General features: G+C 36.4%; 1 protein-coding gene across 1 annotated transcript in view; it reads left to right on the top strand.

Annotated features, from left to right (window-relative positions):
• Positions 1 to 24,385, top strand: part of LOC764519 (trafficking protein particle complex subunit 11) — a 37,100-nt gene extending 12,715 nt beyond the window's left edge. The window contains exons 12-28 of the mRNA XM_030992085.1: positions 664 to 718; positions 1,565 to 1,645; positions 3,300 to 3,364; positions 4,252 to 4,313; positions 4,696 to 4,913; positions 6,032 to 6,272; positions 7,976 to 8,157; positions 9,037 to 9,162; positions 10,231 to 10,280; positions 12,081 to 12,175; positions 13,146 to 13,340; positions 14,297 to 14,404; positions 16,061 to 16,112; positions 19,779 to 19,887; positions 21,320 to 21,539; positions 22,520 to 22,687; positions 23,260 to 24,385. Coding sequence (XP_030847945.1) covers positions 664 to 718; positions 1,565 to 1,645; positions 3,300 to 3,364; positions 4,252 to 4,313; positions 4,696 to 4,913; positions 6,032 to 6,272; positions 7,976 to 8,157; positions 9,037 to 9,162; positions 10,231 to 10,280; positions 12,081 to 12,175; positions 13,146 to 13,340; positions 14,297 to 14,404; positions 16,061 to 16,112; positions 19,779 to 19,887; positions 21,320 to 21,539; positions 22,520 to 22,687; positions 23,260 to 23,292 — 2,060 coding nt within the window. The 3' untranslated portion in view covers positions 23,293 to 24,385. The remainder of the gene's footprint in view (positions 1 to 663; positions 719 to 1,564; positions 1,646 to 3,299; positions 3,365 to 4,251; positions 4,314 to 4,695; positions 4,914 to 6,031; positions 6,273 to 7,975; positions 8,158 to 9,036; positions 9,163 to 10,230; positions 10,281 to 12,080; positions 12,176 to 13,145; positions 13,341 to 14,296; positions 14,405 to 16,060; positions 16,113 to 19,778; positions 19,888 to 21,319; positions 21,540 to 22,519; positions 22,688 to 23,259) is intronic.
• The last annotated feature ends 352 nt before the right edge of the window (positions 24,386 to 24,737 follow it).

The following is a 24,737-nucleotide window of genomic DNA, read 5'->3' as shown; positions in this document are numbered from 1 at the left end:
GGACTTTAAAAGATTATTATTATTATTATTATCAATTATGCTAAATATGATATCTTTTACAATTCAAATGAAGATAAGATCTATAGCAATAGAGCACATGATAACTGTAGCCCTGTACATACCAGTACGTGTGGATTTGAGATGTTTTTCAGGGTTTGAAGGAAAGCGTATATCATCTGTGGTTGGGCATACATGTAGGTTGCACCCAGCCTTTGCAATCTCTTTTGCGTTGGCCTTTACACCTGAAAATGTGGTATACAAATAATACACAGAAGTGAGGGCATTAGTAAGAATTACCCAAACAAGGTACCTTTGGAACAGTCTAACTAGCCGAGGGTGTTTGGACTGTTTTGAAGGTACCGAGTGTGGGTAATTTTACTAATGCCAGAACAAAATGATGTGTATTATTTGTTTTATTTCTTTTATAAAATGATGTTTAAAAAAATGATTTTACTAATGACCGGTCATCATCCAAATTACACGTTTAGGATCCACTTCATCATCTTATAATACGTAATATTGCCCTGCATTAAAAGAAAATTGTTTCATGTACTTGTAGACAATGATCTGTTTGGTGTCCTGTATCACACTGAGGTACTTGCCAGTCATTCCTATAGAAAATGCATAATAAGTTGACTGTTTAATGTTTTGTACTCACTACAGTGGTGCAGATGGGTGAAGAATACTACCACGCTAAGGACTATAGCAAGGCTCTTACGTAAGTACCTCTCTCAGACATTCATGTACTAATACTCTCAATAGTAACATTGCCAAAATGGTTATGAATGAAAACCTGATTGTATCATACATCATCTTAATTTAGGAAGCCTCTTCTAAAGTATTATAATAATAATTATATTTGCTTAAATAGCGCCTAACACTTACTTTATCATCAGAAGTCTCTAAGTGCTCTACAAAAATGCAGCATAATTACCCTGGCTTTAGCAGTGCAGCTGTCATGTCCGCTCCATTTCTACAAATGAATTCCCCATTTACTTCACCTGGGTAGAGTGTTGCAAATGTAGATCAATGTCTTGCCAAAGGACATTATGAACATTTTTTTTGGATAGAATTTCATTTCATTTATGTCACATAAAGCTTTAATTCTATGCTCTCTGGAAAATTATTATCTCAACTTGATTCCTGCAGCTGTCAGGCAACACGTGACAGGGAATATATTCTACCAGGTACCAGGTATATCTATACCAGGTCCAGAGAGACTTAACGCTTTGTCAAAGAAAACGTTCTTTAAGCAAGGATCTTCAAATCTCTGGATCAAAATAAAAAAGAACCACTATACTCTCAGCATGGAGTGTATAGTGTAGTAATTTGTACTGTACATTTTAAAGTAATATCTAACAAAATGCAATCTATAGTATTCAAACCAGTGTTGGGGCATATGAAAAATGAAGACTTAAGTATGTGGATTTTAATAATTGTAAAGTTTAGCATAAAGGTTTGGGTTGACAAATCATCTGGCACGTATGTGATAAGACTTTCACAGTACACAAGAATTTATTTAATTGCAAAGCTCAATGTTTAATCTTCTTATGTTAATTTTCAGGCTTCTTGGACGAGTGACATGGGACTACAGACTAGAAAGATGGTGGCAGCTACTCACATCAATACTAGTGACATCTCTCAGGTAGTATATCTTCTTTGATACTGGTTACATTGTTCAGTTAGTACTACTCACATCAATACTAGTGACATCTCTCAGGTAGTATATCTTCTTTGATACTGGTTACATTGGTCAGTTAGTCTATTTACTACTCACATCAATACTAATGACATCTCTCAGGTAATATATCTTCTTTGATACTGGTGACATTGTTCAGTTAGTCTATATACTACTCACATCAATACTAGTGACATCTCTCAGGTAGTATATCTTTTTTGATACTGGTTACATTGTTCAGTTAGTCTATATACATGTACTACTCACATCAATACTAGTGACATCTCTCAGGTAGTATATCTTCTTTGATTCTGGTTACATTGTTCAGTTAGTCTATATACTACTCACATCAATACTAGTGACATCTCTCAGGTAGTATATCTTCTTTGATATTGCTCACTTCAATACTGGTTACATTGTTCAGTTAGTCTATGGTATATACTACTCACATCAATACTAGTGACATCTCTCAGGTAGTATATCTTCTTTGATATTGCTCACTTCAATACTGGTTACATTGTTCAGTTAGTCTATGGTATATACTACTCACATCAATACTAGTGACATCTCTCAGGTAGTATATCTTCTTTGATATTGCTCACTTCAATACTGGTTACATTGTTCAGTTAGTCTATGGTATATACTACTCACATCAATACTAGTGACATCTCTCAGGTAGTATATCTTCTTTGATATTGCTCACTTCAATACTGGTTACATTGTTCAGTTAGTCTATGGTATATACTACTCACATCAATACTAGTGACATCTCTCAGGTAGTATATCTTCTTTGATATTGCTCACTTCAGTACTAATACACTGTTCAGTTAGTCTATATACTACTCACATCAATACCAGTTACATCTCTCAGGTAGTATATCTTCTTTGATATTGTTCACTTCAATACTGATACATTGTTCAGTTAGTCTATATACTGTACTCACAATCAATACTAGTGACATCTCTCAGGTAGTATATCTTCTTTGATATTGTTCACTTCAATACTGATACATTGTTCAGTTAGTCTATATACTGTACTCACAATCAATACTAGTGACATCTCTCAGGTAGTATATCTTCTTTGATATTGCTCAATACTGGGGGGTGTTTCATAAAGAGTTCGTAAAGTTACGCATGACTTTTCAAATGACTTAAATATGAAAAGCCAAATGGGATGCTCAATCATTATTAAATATATCAAATAAAGTTGAACTGTGCAGATGTAGATTAACATTCTTATGATAACAAACATTTTATTGCAAAGTATAATTATGTTTTTGCCATAATTCAATTGAGGTTATTGAAAATATCAGAAAAGACTTTGGGCATCCTATCTGGCACTTCATATACAAGTCGTTCGTAAAGTCATGCGTAACTTTACAAACAGCTTTATGAAACACCCCCCTGGTTACATTTTTCAGCTAGTCTATATAATTATACTACCCACAACAATACAAGTTGAGTCATATACACAAAGTATTAAAGGTAATAATGCTCAATATGATAAATTAAAGATTTGATATGTTGTACATGTAGATGGTTGAGTTAATGATTGTATTTGATATGTTATAAATGTAGATCATAAAGTTAATGATTGTATTCAATACGTTGTTTGTACTAGGTGTGCATACCTTGTAGCCAGCGTGGAGGAGTATGTCACAATCAGTCTGGAGCTACTTGGCAGATGTATCCTTTCTTATAAATCAACCATTTATCTTGAATGAATTCAACATATATTTTACCATTTTTGCCTCAACGATGTACAGGTAGATAGTTTAAAGGCTGTGTGGGGATCATCAGTAGATTAAAGCATTTTCAATGCATCTATCTTAATAAAATGGCCATTCAAAAGAAAATGTGGCCCACATTTAAGGCATTCTATGCTCACTCCCAAATATTTACCAGGTAATTTAATTGAATTCTGTTGTTTTTAATCTTGCAAAAGATAATATAAAAATAAAAATCATGATATTTAGAAATTAAGAATTATGGAAAATAAGAATGTGCATCGCCCATCCCCCCATATGCAAATGAGGGCCAAGAAAAAGGAATTTCTTGCTGAAGTACATGGATCACCATGCTTTGCCCCACTTGACGCTAAGAACCACATACTCCATTTTTTCACAATAATCTTTCTGATATTTCAATCTAATCTAGCTGGAAAAAATGATTAGGCATATGCCAGTTATGAAAGATTGGAGGTAGAAATCCAAAGTAAAACATTAACTAAAATTGGGGATCAGTGATTGACTTGCAGTCAAAATAGCTAATGTCTGTTAGATTTGGGTGTCAAATAGAGATGTATAAATTATCTTAGGTTCTCTTTGTGTAGTGATGAATTGCATATATACTATAAGTTGCTGTAGTGCTAGTACTTGGTTGGGTAATCCCTTTGGCAGCTCACTCAGGAAGCTATACTGGGATGGTAGGTGAGGCGAGTAACTACAAGGAGTGTCATGAATTGCAGGTGTGGTGTGTGGACAAAGCACCGTTAATTTACAGTAAAATATGCTAAGTCCAGTGAATTATTTTCATGAAATGTATTTTTCTTGACTGGATTGACAATGGTTCAGATTCCCAGAGCCCGCCGGATGAGAAGACTAGAGTACAGATGAACCTTGTTAGGGTTCTCTCAGTAAGTAGAAAACTAGCATTCAATATTGGACAGACATACAGACAGACATAGATAAGTGAGAGTAAGTGAGAGTGAGGCTTCTCTCATTAAGAAGAGTACAAATACAACATTGGCAGAGATACATGGGGAAGGTGGGAGAGAGAGAGAGAGAGTGATAGAGAGAGAGAGAGAGAGAGAGAGAGAGAGAGAGAGAGAGAGAGGGAGAGGTAAGCTTTAATATGTAATATGGTCAAGAAACATACATTGGAACATGAATTTTTCACATACTTAAAATTACTAAACTTGGGAAGGGTATGAGTAATTTAGTTAACTGTATATTTTGGTAACATGGAATGGATAAGGAAAGTTGAATCTGTGATGAACTTGCTTTCTTGTTTGTTAGAACAATCCCCCTGAGCCTGAGCACGGGTGTGCCACTGATGCTGTAGAAAAAGCAAAGCTACTCTGGAAGAACAAGACTGGTAACCCTTCTCAAGATGAAAGCTCCCGAGTCTTCCCTATTGAGATGCGTAATCTGGTACCGTTTGTAGAATGCAAGGCTAAGTTCACCAGTACACGATTCACTGCCGACTCACTTGTCAAGATTGAGGTCTATTTACGGTGAGATGAGGGAATTTCTTCTTTTGAGAAATCATTTTTTTTTCCTCAATGTACTATTTTTTATTTTCAACATACATGATGAAAAGACAGACCAAACAGGATGCAAGATTATAATGAGAGATAAAATTGGTAAGGAATGCATTTTAAATGTCTTTTTTTTGTTATGGTATCTATTTTTTATGGAAATTAGTACTACCGGTACCTTTGGAATATAATTCTAAATGATCAAAACTTGCTTGTAGAATTTTCATTTTATTTGTTAAAAAATTTGGATGAGTGATTTGCCCCCAAATTGCTGTTTTGTTTCTGGTTTTTTTAATTTTTTTTTATTGTTTCTTCTTTTTGTATGAACAATAGCCTGCCCAAAATAGTCCTTTGAATGGCTACATGGGAGTGAATTATCAGCCACAAAAAGACAAGTCCTTTGCTGTTACAGTTTGAAATGGCTTGAATGGGTAGAACTAAATAAAGATTTAAAAAAACATGGAATACAGCTTACATCCTGGACTCAGAGATGACTTTGAGTTCTGTGAAATGTGTAATGTATTTTGTGAGCTTTTTATTCGTTTTTATGTTAGTGTGGAAGAGTCTCACAGATAACAAATTTCCTCTGAAAGGGATGGCTTTTCAAATGCTCATATTCAAAATATGACAAGTAATAGCTACAGTGTGTGGACCGCATTGTCATGCCACATGTTTGTGTAGTATCATTTCTGTGTATTGTGCGTGTCACTTTTTGCAAGACTTTTACTTTTAAACTTTATCCTTAAAGCTCAACGTGGTTTCAAAATAATATTTTAAGGTAAAGTAATGTGTCAAGCTGTCACCTCTATATGTGCTTTAAAGCCCCTCTGCACTAGTTTGGCCAGGAGGGATTAGACCCCCCTGCATCGTCACTGACGGGTGGTTACCTCATCAAATCAGCCCTCAATTAACATAAGAAAAAGGGGACCATGGGGGATCAATGGTCATTGATTAGGCATTGTTTGCTATAAAGAGGGCGCAAGTAGCTATAAGTAGTGCAGTGAGGCTTTAATATCTTCTAGTTTTCTTGATCCTTGGAAGTAAAAGAAAACAAAAAAAATTACCAATTCTGGTGTGTTTTTGTTGCATTGCAGTTCATCTTGCCAGTTTCCTGTTCGTTTCTCACGCTTGTCTGTTAATCTGAGTAACCAGGAATACAACAGCCACTGTGTGATTGTAGATGGACAACCCTTACAACTATCAGGTGATACAGGTCATGTGACTACACCTAATAATACTAGCCAGTCAGGTGATCTCTTCCTCAAGCCATGGGAGGTGGCCCTCTACAGCTTTCAGTTTGTTCCCTTGCCTGATGACATAGGCAAGAAACTAGAGGTAAAATTCAATTGTCTTCTTGGATAGCACTCTTATCCACCATGCAAGGTGCTCAACGCACTGCAATATTTCACCAGCCTTAAAGGGAAATCCTACCTTGGTAGCAAGTTGCTTTGAAGGAAAACAGGAAAATCAGAGAAACACATCAGTGAAGGTTTGATCAAATTCGAATCAATAATCAGAAAATTATTAATTTGTAATCACTGTACGTATAGGGAATTTCAAATTGGTGATTCTGTAATGGCACTGTGATGTAGTGGTGGTCAACTTTCCCATTTGTTCCAGCACACCAAATTAGTAAAATTTCATTTTTCCAACTTTGAGTCAAAGTAAGATCATTTTAACTTTTTAAGGACCTACAACATCACGTACCCATAACATATTTTGAGTATAGCCAGCATGAGGGAAGATGCGCTTAGGAGAAAACGGAAATTAAATTGATATTTTAGTGTACAACAAATGGGGGAGTAGTCCGAGGATACGTCATAGTCGAATGACCGAATTGCCAAATTGAAATTCCCATACGTGTAGTGATTTCAACTTTCAAACACTCATCACTTTCTTATTATATGTCCGATTTTGTTCAAACTTTCACCAATCTGTTTCTTTTATTTTTCTCTTTTCACACAAGTCAACTTGTTGCTAGGGTTGGATTTCCCTTTAAGTTCATTAAATCATCCCTGCAATCACAGCATGCAAGGAATTTCTGCTTGCGAGATTCCAATTTTATCTACACCTGGGTCGAGAGTGGCAGATGTGGGTTAATGTCTTACCAAAGGACATTCATCCCTTGCTGAGCTTGATCTCAAAACTTTTGCATCTCCAGTCAAGTGTTAAAACTACTTGACTATGAAAGCTACAATGGTCGTACTAAGAAACAAAAACTAATGCGTTCTGATATGAACCAAGACATACTGTTTGATTCATATTATGTGAGAAAGAAATGCACGATAGAATAATTTGGATTGCTTTAAAACTTCATTGTTACTCCTTAATGCCCTCTACATGAAAATAGTTCAGAATTTGCACAAACTGTTTCTGCTCCAGTTCACTCTCATGACTTACATGAATAGAAAGATGACTTCTTCTCTGGTGATAAAAATAATAACAACATAATATTTATCCAGCCCTTGATACTGCATTTTCAAGCGCTTTACATTGTAATTATTATAATCCTGGTTATTGGATTCAATTGCTGTTCCCCACATTAATGTGCAGTATTCTAGCCAGGCGCTATTTTACAACCGCACACATGCTAATCCAACCAGGTCAAATAAATGGGCCATGTACCCATCTGTACGCTTATTTTTGCTTTATTTTATTTTGAGGGGGGGGGGGGGGCGTTGGGGTTACCAGGTTTTATGCCTCAATCACACCTTTGCATATTTGGCTTGCATATTGCTGCGTATTTATGGCAAGCTGTTTTAACATTTATTCCTATTTCTTGATAATTACAAGAAATGAATTCTTGAAATCAAGAAATCAAATTCTTCATATCAAGAATTGCCATTGCTTTTATACCACAGAAAATCATTCCTTGATATCAAGAAATAGGAATAAAAGGCTTGCCATAAATACGCAGCAATATGCAAGCCAAATGCGCAAAGGTGTGACCGAAGCATTAGACTGGTTAATTTTAAACCTCTTTTCTGAATTCTGCTTGATTAGTGTAGCTGTAAAACTTGTCTATTGTATACAAATAGATTGCATCAGTAAGCCTAGCATTTGGTGATGAGAATGCTCGGTGTGCATTGCTGGTCTGGGCTGCTGGAGGATATGATGCTGCTTCACTTACTAGTCCACTAGAAAGCATTCCACAGAAGAGAGGACCAACTAAACATGGAGAGATAGACTGGAATGCTATAAGAGTAGAACCTCATACAAGGTTAGTAATACAGTCAAATCTGGACTGGATAGATATAGGGTAGTCTCATATACATCTTTCTGCGTACAGTGCTTGTAACTTTACCAAGACTGGGCCAAATTTCTTATCATTTTGATGATTCCAGAACCCTGCAGTACCCACCAATACTTATGTGCTAGATGATCAACCTTTTCTGATCGATTTCACAACGTTTCTTTCTCAATGCTAATTTAGAACTTCCCTCAAAACGAAAGGGCCTGAGTAGGGCTTTTAGTGGGAAAATAATGACCATCAGTTGTCAAATCAATTTAAGTGGTTGCAATCGCCTAAGTAATAGACCCTTTTACCGAATGGTCGTACGTTTTCAATCAGTTTAATTTTGGCCACTACAAGTAGTGGGTTATTGATGTAGACAAATGCTCATGTACCTGTTACAGCTCGTTTTATGTATGCTATTACCAAAAAAAAAGATGTCAGTGGGTCACTCAATAGTGTCTGACAGTGAAGTCTAGAAGGTAAACAGGTTTCCTAGCACAATTTGAATAATAGGACACTGCTTATGTTTAAATTTTACAGATAGGACATACATGACATATTCATAATTCCTGCGAAATGGACATAGTATCTTTAAACCATGTTCTTGTGTGAGAAGATAGTTGTGAGCTGTCTCATTCTTTAGAAAACCGTGCTGTTTAAAAATGGAATGCTCTTGAAATGGCATTTTATGGCCTATTTGAACAAACTTGTATCTGAATGAACAATAACTGGAGTATCTTTGGATCTTTGGGGATATTCAGTGCAAAATATCCTTACCATAATATGTTCAACTGAAAATTATTCTTTGTGAGCAAAGCCAATGATCATGACAGTAATATTTTCTCACATTTGTTTGTACATCAGCATCATGTGCCGTCCCTCAAGACTGATGATTAAACTTGATCAACAACCTCCCTGTTTGGAGAATGAGATCTACCATGTGCGCATTGTAATCAGTAATGAAGAGGATGTCTCCATTTCAGATGCAAGGTAAGGTCACACCATTGAGGGCCTAAGTTTTTTTTAATTCCTTTATTGATAGACCTCTACATTGCTAAGGATACTGTTTGAGTCCTTAAATAATGAAAACAATATTCTGTTTTTGTATGACTCATACCATATTTTTCCATGTGTACTTTGCAAATTAGAAATTAGATTGAATTAATTAGCATTTGTTTTGAAGTATCTTCTTTAATTCAATTTTGCATTTATTTAGTCTACAGTACAAAAAAGCATACTGGGAAGTTTAAAGGGAAATCCAACCTTTGTAATGAATTCCATTTACTTGACAGCAGAAAAATAAGAGAAACAAAATGGCGAAAGTCTGAAGTAAAATGATCCATATTAGAACGTTATGAATGATTGAAATAAAAAATCACTAAATCTGTGCGAATTTCAAATTGGCAATTTGGTCATTAGATTATGACCACAGACAACTATCTCATGGTTGTCTTGTACAAAAGTATCTTCAATTTCATATTTTTCTTCTTTAGTTCCTTCTCCCTTGGGGCACTTTTCAAAATATATTATGAATATCATATTGTAACAGGTCCTAGAAAAGACCCTCTTGAGTGATAGATTTGGAAAAAGTGACATTTTAGTAATTTTGTGTGTTGGAACCCGGGAGAGTTGTCTGCCACTATATCACAGTGACATCACCAATTCAGCCAATTTGAAATTCCTTTTGTATACATGTAGTAATGAAAACTCTAAAAATTTACAACTTTCTTATGGTTTGTCTGAATTCGTTCAAATTGGTATCTTTTTCTCTTTTAAATATTCTTCTTTCTTTTTACCAAAATGAAGGAAGTAAACCATTGACATGGATAAAAAAAAAAAAAAATAAGGAGCTTTGATAGCATGGAGATTCTATTGTTTGCCAATGCAACTAATGCCTTGCAAATTGGCCAAATTTTTTAGTGTTCACTTGTTTTAAATTTTGTGGAATTCTATATACAGTTGTGATTATGACTGCAGCAGATAACATGTTGTGGAGTCGGTGTAATTTTGTTTTGCTAGGAGATATGATTATTGTTGTTTTGTTTTTATACATTTCAGTTTGACTATGGGTCTGTCTGAAGGGCAGGAGATAGGCATAGAGGAGAGCAGTGAGTGGTTTGATATTATTATTATTATTATTATTATTATTATTATGAGATATTTGGCCTCATCTGTGCTTAGGAGGGGAAAAAGCAGGCTAAGTCCTTGGGTCTCTCCTCCCGGTATATCTAATCAGGGATTTAGAGGTAGACCACGACACTGGGATTTCTCCCTACTCTTATATGAATTGTGAAGTAGGTTCTTAACATGCAAAGTTTGTGACTGTAATATTCACAGGGCCTCCATTTAGTGGTTTTTTCCACTGTAACATAGCCTGAGTCTATGATCACCACGTAAATACTCTCCTATCTACTTCTCTCATCCGTATTCTTCATACTGTGTACTTTCCTTGCATATCCACTTCTCCGTCATAGAACTGGGGGTGTTTCACAAAGATTCTAAGTCAAACTTAACTTAAAGTTGGACTTAAAAATTATGGAGAGCCATTTGTAGCCTAAAAATCAAATAAATTAAAAAGCAAAAATTGAAGTATTTTAAACTTTTCATAAATTCACATCAAGAACATGAAATCTCGAAAATGTGAATGATTTGAATCAACATTTTATGTCTTTTAAAATAACTTTTAACAAATATTTTCATAGATGCTGACGGCTTTCCATGATTGTTGAGTCCAACTTAAAGGGATCCGGTAACTTTGTCTTAGATCCTTAAGAAATAACCCTTGATTTAGCTCATGCTGCAATGATAATTATAAACTTTTAGGTCAGTCAGGAACTCCATGACTTTTACAAGCCGATCGCATGTCTGATTATCAAGATATTAATGATTGCAATTACAAATTTTGAAAACCGTTCACCGAACGGTTTTCATAACACTACAGTCTATTGGGGAAAACGAGTATGGTAAAACCGGTCACTCCAAGATTTTTACTTGAGGAATTTCTTGATCATTTTAAAGCGTGATTTTTTTTTAGGGCTTCAATATTACACCATATCACAGACACTGGTAACACGTAGGACCGTGTATCTCAGATTTAACATTGTTAAACGATCCCTTTAAAGATAAGTTCAACTTCAGATCTTTGTGAAACACCCCCCTGAGCATGCAGTTGCATATGTCTGGGCCTAGACCTTCCAAAATAGCATTCAATAACTGAAGTAGGATCTTGCCTTTTCATGACAATGTGATCTGTAAATTTATGTATCCCTTTTTTGTGATTCCAGTCTACTCATAAACGTATCACATGGAAATTTCAACTTATTCCTTTTACGATAGCTCACACATTTTATCATCAATTATCTCATACTGTCCTGACGCCCCTACATGTATTTTATGAAAGTTAGTTTTTTAGTACTGGTAAATAACTTCACTTTGAACTTGAAGATTTTTGTAAGAGTTGCTTAACCGTGATACGAATGAATGGAATTGATAAGTATCACTGCAATGTGGAGGTGTTTTGGTCGAGTGGATACGTCACCGGACTGTCGATCACAAGGTCCGCGGTTCCAGTCCCGCCGCGGCACTAATGTCCTTTGGCAAGACATTGATCTACATTTGCCACACTCAACCCAGGTGATGTAAATGGGTACCTGGCAGGAATTAATTCCATGAAATGCTTGACCGCCGTGATGGCAGCAGGGCTAAAGCTGGGGTAATAATCGGGAGCGCCTTCAGTGTCAAGTCTGACAGATATGAGCGCTATACAAGAACCCAATATTATTATTATTATTACACAAGGATCTAAAAGCTTCAGGAAGTTTACCTTGTTGGAAGAAAAAAGTCCTTCATGGGGGCCACAGATGGGCATCTGTGAGTTGATTATGCAATGTTTTGTTATTGTGTTGTAGCTGAAGTAAGCCACGATGCTGAGCTTCTCCTGGATGGGAAGCAACCATCTCGACTGAAAGGAATCACTCTTGGTGTCATGGAAGCCAAGTCTAAAGTAAGATCTTCATCATTGTACAGTCAAACCTGCTTTAGTGAACACCTGGCTAAAAAGACCACCTGTCTACAAGGACCACATTTGTTGGTTCCCTTTAAAATGGTTTCTCATTGAAACATGTACTAAAGGAACCTGTCTACAAAGGCCACATGTCTATAAAGACCACTTTTTGTGTTTCCCTATAGACAGGTTCTACTGTATTATTGACTAGTGAAGGAGTGTGTAGTATAGACAGCCAAGTGTGTTGTGTTCATGAAGAATAGGTAAAAACTGTTGTTTTCATGAAGAATAGGTCAAAATTATTGTGTTCATGAAGAATAGGTCAAAATTGTTGTTTTCATGAAGAATAGGTCAAAGATGTTGTTTTCATGAAGAATAGGTCAAAATTGTTGTTTTCATGAAGAATAGGTCAAAATTGTTGTTTTGGGGAAGAATAGGTCAAAATTGTTGTTTTCATGAAGAATAGGTCAAAAACGTTGTTTTGGGGAAGAATAGGTCAAAATTGTTGTTTTCATGAAGAATAGGTCAAAATTGTTGATTTCATGAAGAATAGGTCAAAATTGTAGTTTTCATGAAGAATAGGTCAAAATTGTTGTTTTCATGAAGAATAGGTCAAAATTGTATTTTTCATGAAGAATAGGTCAAAATTGTTGTTCAGCTTAAGCCTGTCAAAATTTATATTAATGTTGCATATATAGATACATAATAAACTATTTGCAGAAAAAGCTATGAGAACAATATATATATATTGATAGGCAATTTTTGTTTACAAGGCTCTTTTCATCTCAGTCAACCCCATCTCATTTTAAATCAATTTCTTTGAATAGCTACCACCATAAATCCAAATCGTTACATCTGACAACATTGTCGGTGATCACTACAATCCATTATATAACCAACTACTGAAGATTGTAATTTGTATGAAGGTACCGAGTATACAGAGACACAATATTTTCTTGAATCCTTTCAGATTGAACGAGACCTATACATCCGTTGTACCAAGCTAGATGTTCGAAGTATCAGTGTCAGAGTCTCGTACAAGGTGGAGGTCAATGCAGGGTCATCGGAGGGGTCAAATGTCACATGTACCTGTTACCAAGACCAGGCATTTAGACTAGAGACTGTGACTCCGTTTGATGTGACAATCAGGATGGCTTCTCTCAAGGTTTGTAGCTTAGTTACAATGGCCCTTAATTCTTTTATTTAGCCATGTGCTACATGTACATGTATTCAACATGTTTGGGACTGAAGTAATAGCCCTTTTTCCTTTTCTGAATAGTTATAGAAAAAAGTATGTATTATTTTTCTTTAAAAATGACATCTTTTTCATTAAAAGGTCATATTTCTCTTCACACAATGATACAATAATAATTATGAGAAAGAAAAGACCACTTCTCTCGTATGAGACACTAATTGATCACTTTCTTTTTTTAACTTCGCCTGTTGATGACCAAACTTTACTGGTAGTCAACATGCAGTAATGATAGAGAAAAACAAGAAGGTTCTCTCTCTCTCTCTTGGACATCGTTGTTGTGAAATGTAATGGTTGAAGTTTAGTTTTTGGGTCCATGAAACCCAACTGAGTATTATCATAATGTAGAAGTGAAATAGAAGTCAAACCTGTCTATAGCGACCGCCCAAGGGAAACATAAAAAGTGGCCTTTGTAGACGGGTGGTCTTTTTAGACAGGTTCCTTTAGTACATTTTTTATTTTATTTTATTTCTGCATTTTTTTTCAAATAAAATATAACTGAATAACAAAGAACATATAAATGTAAGGTATAATACGAAATAAACAAACAATAATTTCTTCATGTCAAAATGTTTTTTTTTACATAATATATGTACATATAATAATGAAACTTATTATTTCCATATCATATTATCATAAATTGAAAGTATTATCCGAACTATTCTGTTGGAAAAGTGCAGGAGACCACAATCATAAGCAAAGCTTGACAAGGATGGCGGCCTCAAAAAAAAAAAAAAAAAAAAAAAAAATTAACATGAAAAACATGATTCAATGAGAAACCATTTTCAAGGGAAACAACAAATGTTGCCTTTGTAGACAGGTGGTCACTAAAGCAGGTTTGACTGTAATATGTCTTGTTTGTGTTTTAGTTTGAAGCAGTAGACCAAGTTCACCCAGACCATCCCTTCCTTCTTATGACTGACATCAAGTGTTTATCACCATGGCCAATCACTATCATAGACAGTACTCTTATACTGGTGAGTAGCTATCCACCTAGATGACTGATATCATCAAAGAAAATACTACTGTATATAAAGCAGTTGGGTTTTTTTTTATTTTCATGAATTTCGCCCTTTTTTTGTGTCTCCACCCACCAAAGTGGTTGCCAGAGGCATTCATTGTATGTTCTTCTGTTCATCCATCCATGTTTGCCCGTCCCGCTTTCTTATCATCATGAGGTGTCGTGGTCGAGTGTATATGTCACCGGACTGTGGATCACAAGGTCCGCAGTTCGAGTCCCGCCGTGGCACTCATGTCCTTTGGCAAGACATTAATCTACATTTGCCACACTCGACCCAGGTGAGGTAAATGGGTACCTGGCAGGAATTAATTCCCTGAAATGCTAGAGCACTGTAATGGCAGACATGCTAAAGCCAGGGTAATAATTTCCAAAGCTCTTTGGAAGCGCATTGAGACGATATAATGTGATATACGCTATACAAGAACTGAATATTATTATTATTATTATCTTAAAAGCCATTTGTGGTATGAAATTCACACTTGGCGCTAGCATTTATCAACATAGGAAGTAAAACAAAAATACAGTTAGATTGGGGGTAGTTTGGTCTAAGGTCAAAGGTCACAGAAGTCAGTTAATAATAGTTACCGGTATGACTAATTAATCTTGTGAATGGCTTTTAAACAAGAAATATATGAAAAATGCACAATTGTAGGGAGGGAAAGTGAGCAGGGTTTGGAGACAGATCATGAGATAAATGATTATTGTCAGTATACAACAGATGTCTTTTAGAAATTTGTGTGTATACTAACTGTGGTTAAGTTTACAGATTAAAGATACTATGTCCCTTTTGCAGCCAACACCAAATTCTGTAGAATTTTGCAGGAATTATGAATATGTCATGTATATCCATCTGTGAAATTTAAACGTTAGCAGTGTCCTAATATTCAAATTATGCAAGGAAACCCGTTTACTTGCTAGACTTCACTGTCAGACACTTTTGAGTGACTGACTGGCTTTTTTTCTTCATTGGTAATAACATACATAAAATGAGCTGTAAAGGGTACATGAGCATTTGTCTACATCAATAACCCACTTCTTGTAATGGCCAAAATTAAACTGATTGAATCTTTGCGCAGCATAAAACGTATGACCATTCGGTACAATGGTCTTCATATCAGACTATTACTTAATGACTTGGTAGCACTTAAGTCGATTCGACAACTAATAGTTGTTATTTTCCCACTTAAAGACATTTTCAAGCCCCCTTTTTTATAGGGAAGTTCTAAATAAGTATTATCTTTCAAATTTTGTTGGAATTGAACCTTTTCATGTTTTCGGCCTGCAAATGGGACATAGTACCTTTAAAACTTGTGCAAAGTTATGTAATATAAAGAACATCTGCTTTACATGTAAAGGCTCGTGCAGATATGAAGTGGCAAACCGTTGCATTTTTTTATCGATAATGTGATAATAAATGGCAACTGAGTGCAACAAAATTCCTATGCATATTCAATGAGCTCTGTGTTCTAAGATAAAGAAATGTAAAGTGTATTACATCATTTTATTTTAAAAAACGCTGTGGTTTAGCAAATCAGGTCTGAATGAGGCTAAAGAGTTACATATTACTAGATACACCAGGTTAACATGTAATTCTTACTGTTTTCTATCGCAGAATGATCATGTACGAGCTACAGATGAAAAACAAGAATCCCAAGTAGCGAAAGGTTAGTATCCTTCCATCTATTGAGTGGTGAAGTGTGATGTCATCAAAAAATCTTTTTTTAGAATTTCTCATTTTTTTCTTCATATTCCGAAAGAACACCAAAAATGATGTCCAAATGTCGAAAACAAATTGAATATGTAAAGTATTGGCTGAGATATCACCATCTGAATGAATGTTATATGCTCATAACCATTAGGAGCCAGAGCATATAACACTGAGTTCCTATGGGGAGTATATTTATTCAGATGGTCATATCTCAGCCAATAATAATAATAATAATAATAATAATAATAATAATAATAGCCTAATAGTCCACTCCAAATTTTATTAAACCGAAACGGAAATTCTTTTTGCCCAATTGATCGTGAGCCCGGCAGCCACTGAGCAGCGCCAGATCGACGTTGCTCTATCCCTTATTGTTGAACGCCAAACAAGGTAGCAACAACTCCCATCTTTTAACATCTTTTGGTATGACACGGCCGGGGTTCGAACCCACGACCTCCCGGTTGTGAGGCGGACGCTCTACTGACTGAGCCAACACTCCGGATACTGATCATATTCAATTGGCTTTCGACATTTGGACAATATTTTTGATGTTCTTTCAGAAAATGAAGAAAAAATTGAGAAATTCTAAAAAAAGATTTTTATGACGTCACAGCTTTGGTACTCTATTGAGTTTATTGAATGTATTCCTAAGCAATACTTGATAGCACGTTACAAGGTCATGTGCTTTGCCTTTGCATAATGCTAGTGACCTCTACAGTTTACTGCTCATTGGTTTGTGCAAAAATAGTTGAAGAGACATATAAAGCCATAATAATAATAATAATAGTGGGTTCTTGTATAGCGCTCATGTCAGTCAGATTTGACCCTCCTGGCGCTCCCGATTATTACCCTGGCTTTAGCACGGCTGCCATACGGCATGTTTAATTACAGTTTTGTGTACCCACTCTAATACTTCATCTGTTGGAAGTATTTTCATTTCAGTGTTAAGAATCAACCAAGTTATCAAGGGTTTGTGTGTTCCTAATACGCAGGAACGGTGATATGATAATGACAGACTCTCATCCCATGGCACTCAAAGAGTGCTGTAGAATGGTGTAATGTTGAAGCAATCTTGGTCTCTCTTGGTTTGCCACAAGTGCAACTATGCACACAACAATAGGCACTCACTGACAGATGGATTGCTTCGTGCAACTCAGTGGCTTTGCAAAATTACCCATTTCGGGTCTTGATTGGCTCCATGAGGTAGAGGTGTTGTGGTATAGTGGTTAGGTTGTTGGACTGTGGATCAGAGGGTCCGCGGTTCAAGTCCAGCCACGGCACTAATGTTCTTTGGCAAGATATTAATCCACATTTGCCACTCTCCACCCAGGTGTTAAATGGGTACCGGTAGGAAGGAATTCCTGGAATGCTGTGAGCGCCAAAATCAGCTGCCTAGCAGAGCCGGGGTAATAGTTGGATCGCCTTGAGTACCATGCATGGTGGATATGTGCGCTACATAAATATCCAATATTATTAGGTGATACGTAACAAAGTCTACGTATCACCTTTTGATTTCGTCAAGATTTTTCTTTATTATTATTTATTTTTATTATTCTTCCTCGAATTTGTTCGCAAGATATCTCAAGAATGAATAAAGCCATTATCATGAAACTTGCCATGATGATAGATCTTAGTCTAACTTAGAACTGCATGACTTTTCAATGACTCAAGGTCATCGTGACGTCATCTAGGCGCCATTTTGTGAAAATCAACTTATGATCATATCTTCATAACGGAAAGGAAATTCTCATTTATAATTATCAGGATTAAGATCAGTATCCGTCCGGTCAATTTCAGGTCAAAAAATGCACGCAAAAATGCGCGTACGCGTTTGTGCGCGTGTTAACGCGCGCGTAAAATTTTTAATTGCTCAAAATCGTCTTAAATTTTTTTTGCATACGTTTTAGGCCATTATAAGCATTTTATAAAAAATCGCGCAAAACACGCGTTTTTGCGCGTTTTCGTTCGTCACGGCCGAACGAAAAATAATTACCCCTCAATTTTTTTGGACAGGATATTCCTCATATTTTTCTGAACAATTTGATACCATCTTCATCTTTTTATCACTATTAATAACGGAATGAGCGTCCGTTGAAGATAAATATCCGTGCATGCGAGCTCATGTATTACATAGCATATATGGGCAAAAACATGCCTATAAAAAGTACATCGGGATGAATAAGGACTGCCAATTTTGTTTCATATTTAGATACAGTATGAGTCGGAGATATGATTTCATATCTTATTAGGCCATTAAATACATCTTGACGTCATCATAATGGCCTTGAAAGTCAAAATACTAAATTGCATATTATGACGTCATTATATTTATGGAAAATTTAGTGTATTTCTCATAATATTGACTGATTTTCTTCCAAATTTTGGTATCTTGTAGTTGAGGCAATTTTCTTAATTTGCGTGTTATGCCTAAGGAAGGTGAATTATGCTATAGCTAAGACTATGTGCTATCTAAAGCTATGGTCACAAATCAGAGCAGCGACCGACCGATCAGTAGCCTGCTCGGTCGCTGCTGGAATTAGGCATCGCCCAGCGATTAGGTCGGTGCCCGGGCGGCGACCGCCCAGGCACCGAGCGTATTTTGGGCGGCGAGTGAAAAGTGAGCAGGCGCCGCCCAAATTTTAACTCCGCGCTAAAACTTCAGCGGCGACCGAGTGATGCCCTAAAAACGAGCGGTGCCTGGGCGGCCGCCGCTCGGTGGCCGGGCAGCCGCCGGGCAGAATTGGTTAAAAACTCGCCGCTCGGCCGCCGAGCAGACTACTTTTGGGTAATGTGACCATAGCATTAATCACCCCTCATTTTTTCAATAAGATGTCAGGATCCCGCTCATGATCATGATCTTCATCATGATTATCATGATCATCATTATCATGATGATAATCATTTATCAATTACATTTTCATTTCTTTGAATAAGATAAAATCGTCAAAAGGTGTTCTTCATGATATAAATTAGAGTCACATGTGTAACTGGTTACTGCACAGGGTCAAAGGTCGTACATTGTTTCAATCTATCTTCCCTAGATCCATGATGATCAAGGAGACACAATTTAATCTTGACATATGAATAGATCATAATGGGAGAAGCATATGAATGGGAGAAGCAAAATAATATATCGTGTAATGCATTATTCGTTATGTAAACAATTATCATACGTATCACCTAATTCGTCTAAGTGACGAATTAAAGTCTAGTTATTATTATTATTATATGACAACCCATATTGATAAATCTTGTAGTGAAAACAGTTCAATATTATTGAAGAATTTGAATATCTATCCAATGATCATGATGATAAATGCAATGGGGCGCAGAGAGATTTATTTGTGTGGCACATAAAGAGCTAATCTCACTGTGAACATGACGGACAAAGAAAGCGGACAAAATACACATTCCTCAGGTAGACAAAGGAACATCCCTTCACTGCTATTATGTAAAAATGTGTAGAACAGGTGAATATGCATGTGACACCTGTTCTACACATTTTTATATAATAGCAGTGAAGGGATGTTCCTTTGTCTACCTGAGGAAATGTATATTTTGTCCGCTTTCTTTGTACGTCATGTTCATAGTGTCTTTCCCCCTATTCCTGCTGTGTGTATAGTTACATTGAAGACGTCAGAGAATGCCACAGAGTGTATTTGTATGGAATCACAACCGGAGACTGCCCATGGTCTCATCTCTCTGGGCAGCTATGCCATAGAATGGAAAAGGTAATCATCTCATATTATTATTAAAGTAGAGGTTCATTGATTTTAAATACTGATTTAATTTTTATCATTACATTAGGGAAGAAGAATATAAAAATTCCCCTCTTAAAAACATTCAAAGTAATGATTATTATCAATTTATCATTCAGTTGTAATGTCAATCAAGGACCAAATTGGAATATGCAGACAATGCCCCCTAACAATGCACATATTTTCAGTGTCTGTTTCTTTGTCTCTTCACATATTTCTCTTACTTCACCAGCCGCATTATAACTGTTTGATACGTTGCCTCACTTTAAATTTTGGATATAGTTTTGATGAAAACTACAGCATTATAAAAGAACAAATTAATGAATCGGTTGCAGCTTTATATGGCTTGTAAGAAAGAGCCCATCGTACATTCAGTTGCCTACACCAACGCATGTGTAGCGTTTTAATCGGTTATAATTAGTTTTAATCAGGAACAAACATTTACACCGTCCATTCTATTGTTCAGTTGGCTTTTCAATTCAAAAGTGGACTGATATTGCCCTGAATGATTCTAAGCAAACGATTAATATTATCAGCTTCAGCATCACTTCCATTTTAAAATGGTGTGAAATGAATTCTTGTTTAATATCAATCAAACTCTTATTGTAACCAAGAAATAACTACACTGAAAATAGGTTCATTAGTTATAGGATGTCATCTACTTGGTCCCTGATGTGATGTCATTAAAACATCCCCAAATTTCTAGCAAAATGCTTATAAACCCCAGATCCTGAGAGGGGCTTTGATTTGTCTTAATTTGTTATTGTTCGATACACAGTTTTACCTCAAGTTTTTACGATTGTCATTTGTAAGCTTCCTGGTTGCTAGTGATACTTTATTGGCCATTGTGATTTTCAATGAATGTCTACTTTAAGTTCAAGCTGTGTGAATCTGATGAAGATGGTTCTAACTTGAGTCAAATATTACTAACATCCACTGTTCAAGTCTTGGGCAGAGTATTTTCAGTGTTTTTCTATTATCTATGTAGCACATTTCTATGTAAATAGTTTATAAAACATTCCTTACAGTTGCTGTGTATTCCCCAGTATAGAGATGCTGTCTAGTGAAGAATGACTTTAGTATCTTACCTGTACTTATTTTAACCCAAACTTCTGGAGTGATCATGTATTTCCATAACTTAGAATAATTGGAAAATAATCAATTTTAAAACCTCTCGGTTTGGATGAAAGTTTGGATAATTCATTTTATTTATGACAAAAAACTGTTGTTATTGTGAATGTAAACATATTTAAAATATGAAGTAAGTTACTTTGTGAACCCTTGTAGAAATCAGTTTAAATTACTGTTAAGGTGTTCCACGATATGAATTAAATCCACGATGTATGAGCTCATATACATGAGAAATGGAAATAGTCCAACATGTGATCACTTGTTTTGTACCCAGAGCTGATCTAAAGCTACCAGCTGTAAAGACTGTACTACCGCTCCCTGAGGTGACACTACAACAGCTACCCATCTACATCACCTCAGATCTACCACCGTTTGGGCTAGTCAGGGCTCCTCTCCTAGCCCAGTACCAGGTCTCTAATAAGACTTCTATTGTTCAGTCAGTAGAAGCCTGTATGGAACCTAGTGATGCGTTCATGTTCTCAGGCCACAAACAGGTGAGTACCTCAGGGTTCTGTTATGGGACCTTTGTTGTTCGGTCAGTTTGAGCCTGTATGGAACCTAGTGATGCGTTCATGTTCTCAGGCCACAAACAGGGAGTACCACAGGGTTCTGTTATGGTACCTCTGTTGTTAAGTCAGTATGAGCCTGTATGGAATCTAGTGATGCGTTCATGTTCTCAGGCCACAAACAGGTGAGTACCTCAGGGTTCTGTTATGGGACCTGTGTTGTTCGGTCAGTATGAGCCTGTATGGAACCTAGTGATGCGTTCATGTTCTCAGGCCACAAACAGGTGAGTACCACAGGGTTCTGTTATGGGACCTCTGTTGTTCAGTCAGTATGAGCCTGTATGGAACCTAGTGACAATTTTATGTTCTCAGGCCACAAACAGGTGAGTACCACAGGGTTCTGCTACGGGACCTCTGTTGTTCAGTCAGTATGAGCCTGCATGGACTCTAGTGACAATTTTATGCTCTCAGGCCACAAACAGGTGAGTACCACAGGGTTCTGTTATGGTACCTCGGTTGTTCAGTCAGTATGAGCCTGCATGGACTCTAGTGACAATTTTATGTTTTCAGGCCACAAACAGGTGAGTACCACAGGGTTCTGTTATGGTACCTCGGTTGTTCAGTCAGTATGAGCCTCTATGGACTCTAGTGGTGATTTTATGTTCCCAGGCCACAAGCAGGTAAGAGTCTGACACTATCAGTAACACAGGGTTCTGTACTGGTACCTCTCATTTTTTGTCAGCCAAAGCCTGTTTGAAATTTAGGGATGGTTTTATGTTTTCAGGTCATAAAGATCTGACCCTAAGGTTTCTGATAGATGTAAATATACATAATATGAACCATGATTTTGCATCGCAGTTTGGATATGACACAGCTAATAGTTAGGGAAAAGCTCACTTTTGGTGCTCAGAAGTGTTGTTTAATAAATCTGTGCTCTCTCTTTCTCTCTCTCCTAATGTTACTTCTAGATTTTCTTCCGTATCTTGCCATCTGGCCAGCAGACATTGACCTATAACCTTTACCCTCTGGTACCTGGCTACGTCAAACTACCAAAGTTGAAGCTCAAGGTTCCATATGCACCACAATTCAGAGAGGACTTTGTTTCAAAGATACTACCAACACACATCTTTATCAAGGTCAGCCTAAGTATAAATTGAGCAGAAATTAAACCTTTTTTTTTTTTTATAAAAGAAGTTCAAATGTAATCCCCAAAACTACCTGTACTTGTAATGAATTCAGTCATCTTCTCGTCTGATCTGTTACAATTTGATGTAATGCATTGATACATGATTAATTTGTCCATCTTCATCAATATATCCAGTCCGCCATTGCCGGTCTAGAAGCGAAAATCTGTATTCTTTGAAAAAAATATATATTTGTGATTATATTGTGCATTTAAAATGCACTTGGTACTATGTTTCTTAGGGCTATGCTGCGTTTTCTTTATCAGAATACTGTTGATATAACTCAGTTTTTTTTTATATAATAACTTTACCTGTGAGAAAAACATAGTCTGCTTTCCATCCAAGAGGCTGAATGATATTGAAGCCATTCCAAAGATATGTTTACAGATACAGACAAATTTGGGAATACTAGTTTCTTCCTCTCATTTTCCCCTTTCTTTTTCCCCATTCCCACAATATTTTCTCCCACTTTTAGCTTTAAATACTTTCTGTATCTCTGTCTTCCATTTATTTGCATTGTCCAGCCTCAAGGCAAAGATCTAGCAGTTGCAAGTTAGAAGAGTCTTCATCGTCATCATCATCATCAAACACCACAAGCCAAGGAATGTAATGAGCAAGTTAGTAGAGTCTTCATCGTCATCATCATCAAACACCACAAGCCAAGGAATGTAATGAGCAAGTTAGTAGAGTCTTCATCGTCATCATCATCAAACACCACAAGCCAAGGAATGTAATGAGCAAGTTAGTAGAGTCTTCATCGTCATCATCATCAAACACCACAAGCCAAGGAATGTAATGAGCAAGTTAGTAGAGTCTTCATCGTCATCATCATCAAACACCACAAGCCAAGGAATGTAATGAGCAAGTTAGAAGAGTCTTCATCGTCATCATCATCAAACACCACAAGCCAAGGAATGTAATGAGCAAGTTAGTAGAGTCTTCATCGTCATCATCATCAAACACCACAAGCCAAGGAATGTAATGAGCAAGTTAGTAGAGTCTTCATCGTCATCATCATCAAACACCACAAGCCAAGGAATGTAATGAGCAAGTTAGAAGAGTCTTCATCGTCATCATCATCAAACACCACAAGCCAAGGAATGTAATGAGCAAGTTAGTAGAGTCTTCATCATCATCATCAAACACCACAAGCCAAGGAATGTAATGACACCTCGGAAGTGGACATTGTATGCTGACTGAAGGGACATTAAATAGGGACTTTTACATTTACGTGGACTGATACGTGTGACGTCCATCATCATCATCGTCCATCATCATCATCAAACACCACAAGCCATGGAATGCAATGACACCTTGGAAGTGGACATTGTATGCTGACCGAAGGGACATTAAATAGGGACTTTTAGATTTGCGTGGACTGATACGTGTGACGTCCATTCAAGGCAGTGCATTAAAAGGACGTCGATCGTAGCAATCCACGTTGTTGTTCGGCAAATCTAAAAGTCCCTATTGAATACTGGTGATAAGAACGTATTCTCTTACGTTCCTTGGATACTGTTATCAAGAACCCATTCAATCCCCTGGGTTGAGAGACACAGTTTGAATGCATTGTGAACCTGGCATTAGCCTGGACTTGATAGTAGCTCTTATGAAATATTGTTTCAAATTGATTTTAACCATAATTGCTTTTGCTCTCAGATCATTCTCTGACAAAAATATGATGTGCTCGACCCTGGCTTTAAAAATTGAATTATAATGATGTATTAAGTGCAATACACCTCACATTTCTGTATCTTATAAAACAGAACTCGTGAATACGCATACTTCATTTGTTGTGTGCGATTTCCATTCACTTACACGTTAAAGAAAAAAAAATTGCTAGGGTTTACCACTTCATATCTGGAAGAGCCTTAAGAATTGTTATTTCCTGAGTAGAGAGTTATCTACAACTTAACTGCATATTTTATGATTTCATTGGCAATGATTTGAACCATGATTCTAAACTTAATTATCATTCTAACTATTAGAAACTAGTAGAAAT

The sequence above is a fragment of the Strongylocentrotus purpuratus genome, unplaced genomic scaffold (genome assembly GCF_000002235.5).
Source record: "Strongylocentrotus purpuratus isolate Spur 01 unplaced genomic scaffold, Spur_5.0 spur5_scaffold_2, whole genome shotgun sequence".
NCBI lineage: Eukaryota > Metazoa > Echinodermata > Echinoidea > Camarodonta > Strongylocentrotidae > Strongylocentrotus > Strongylocentrotus purpuratus.
The sequence above is the reverse complement of the archived record's forward strand: the minus strand, read 5'-3'. Positions and strand labels throughout refer to the sequence as shown.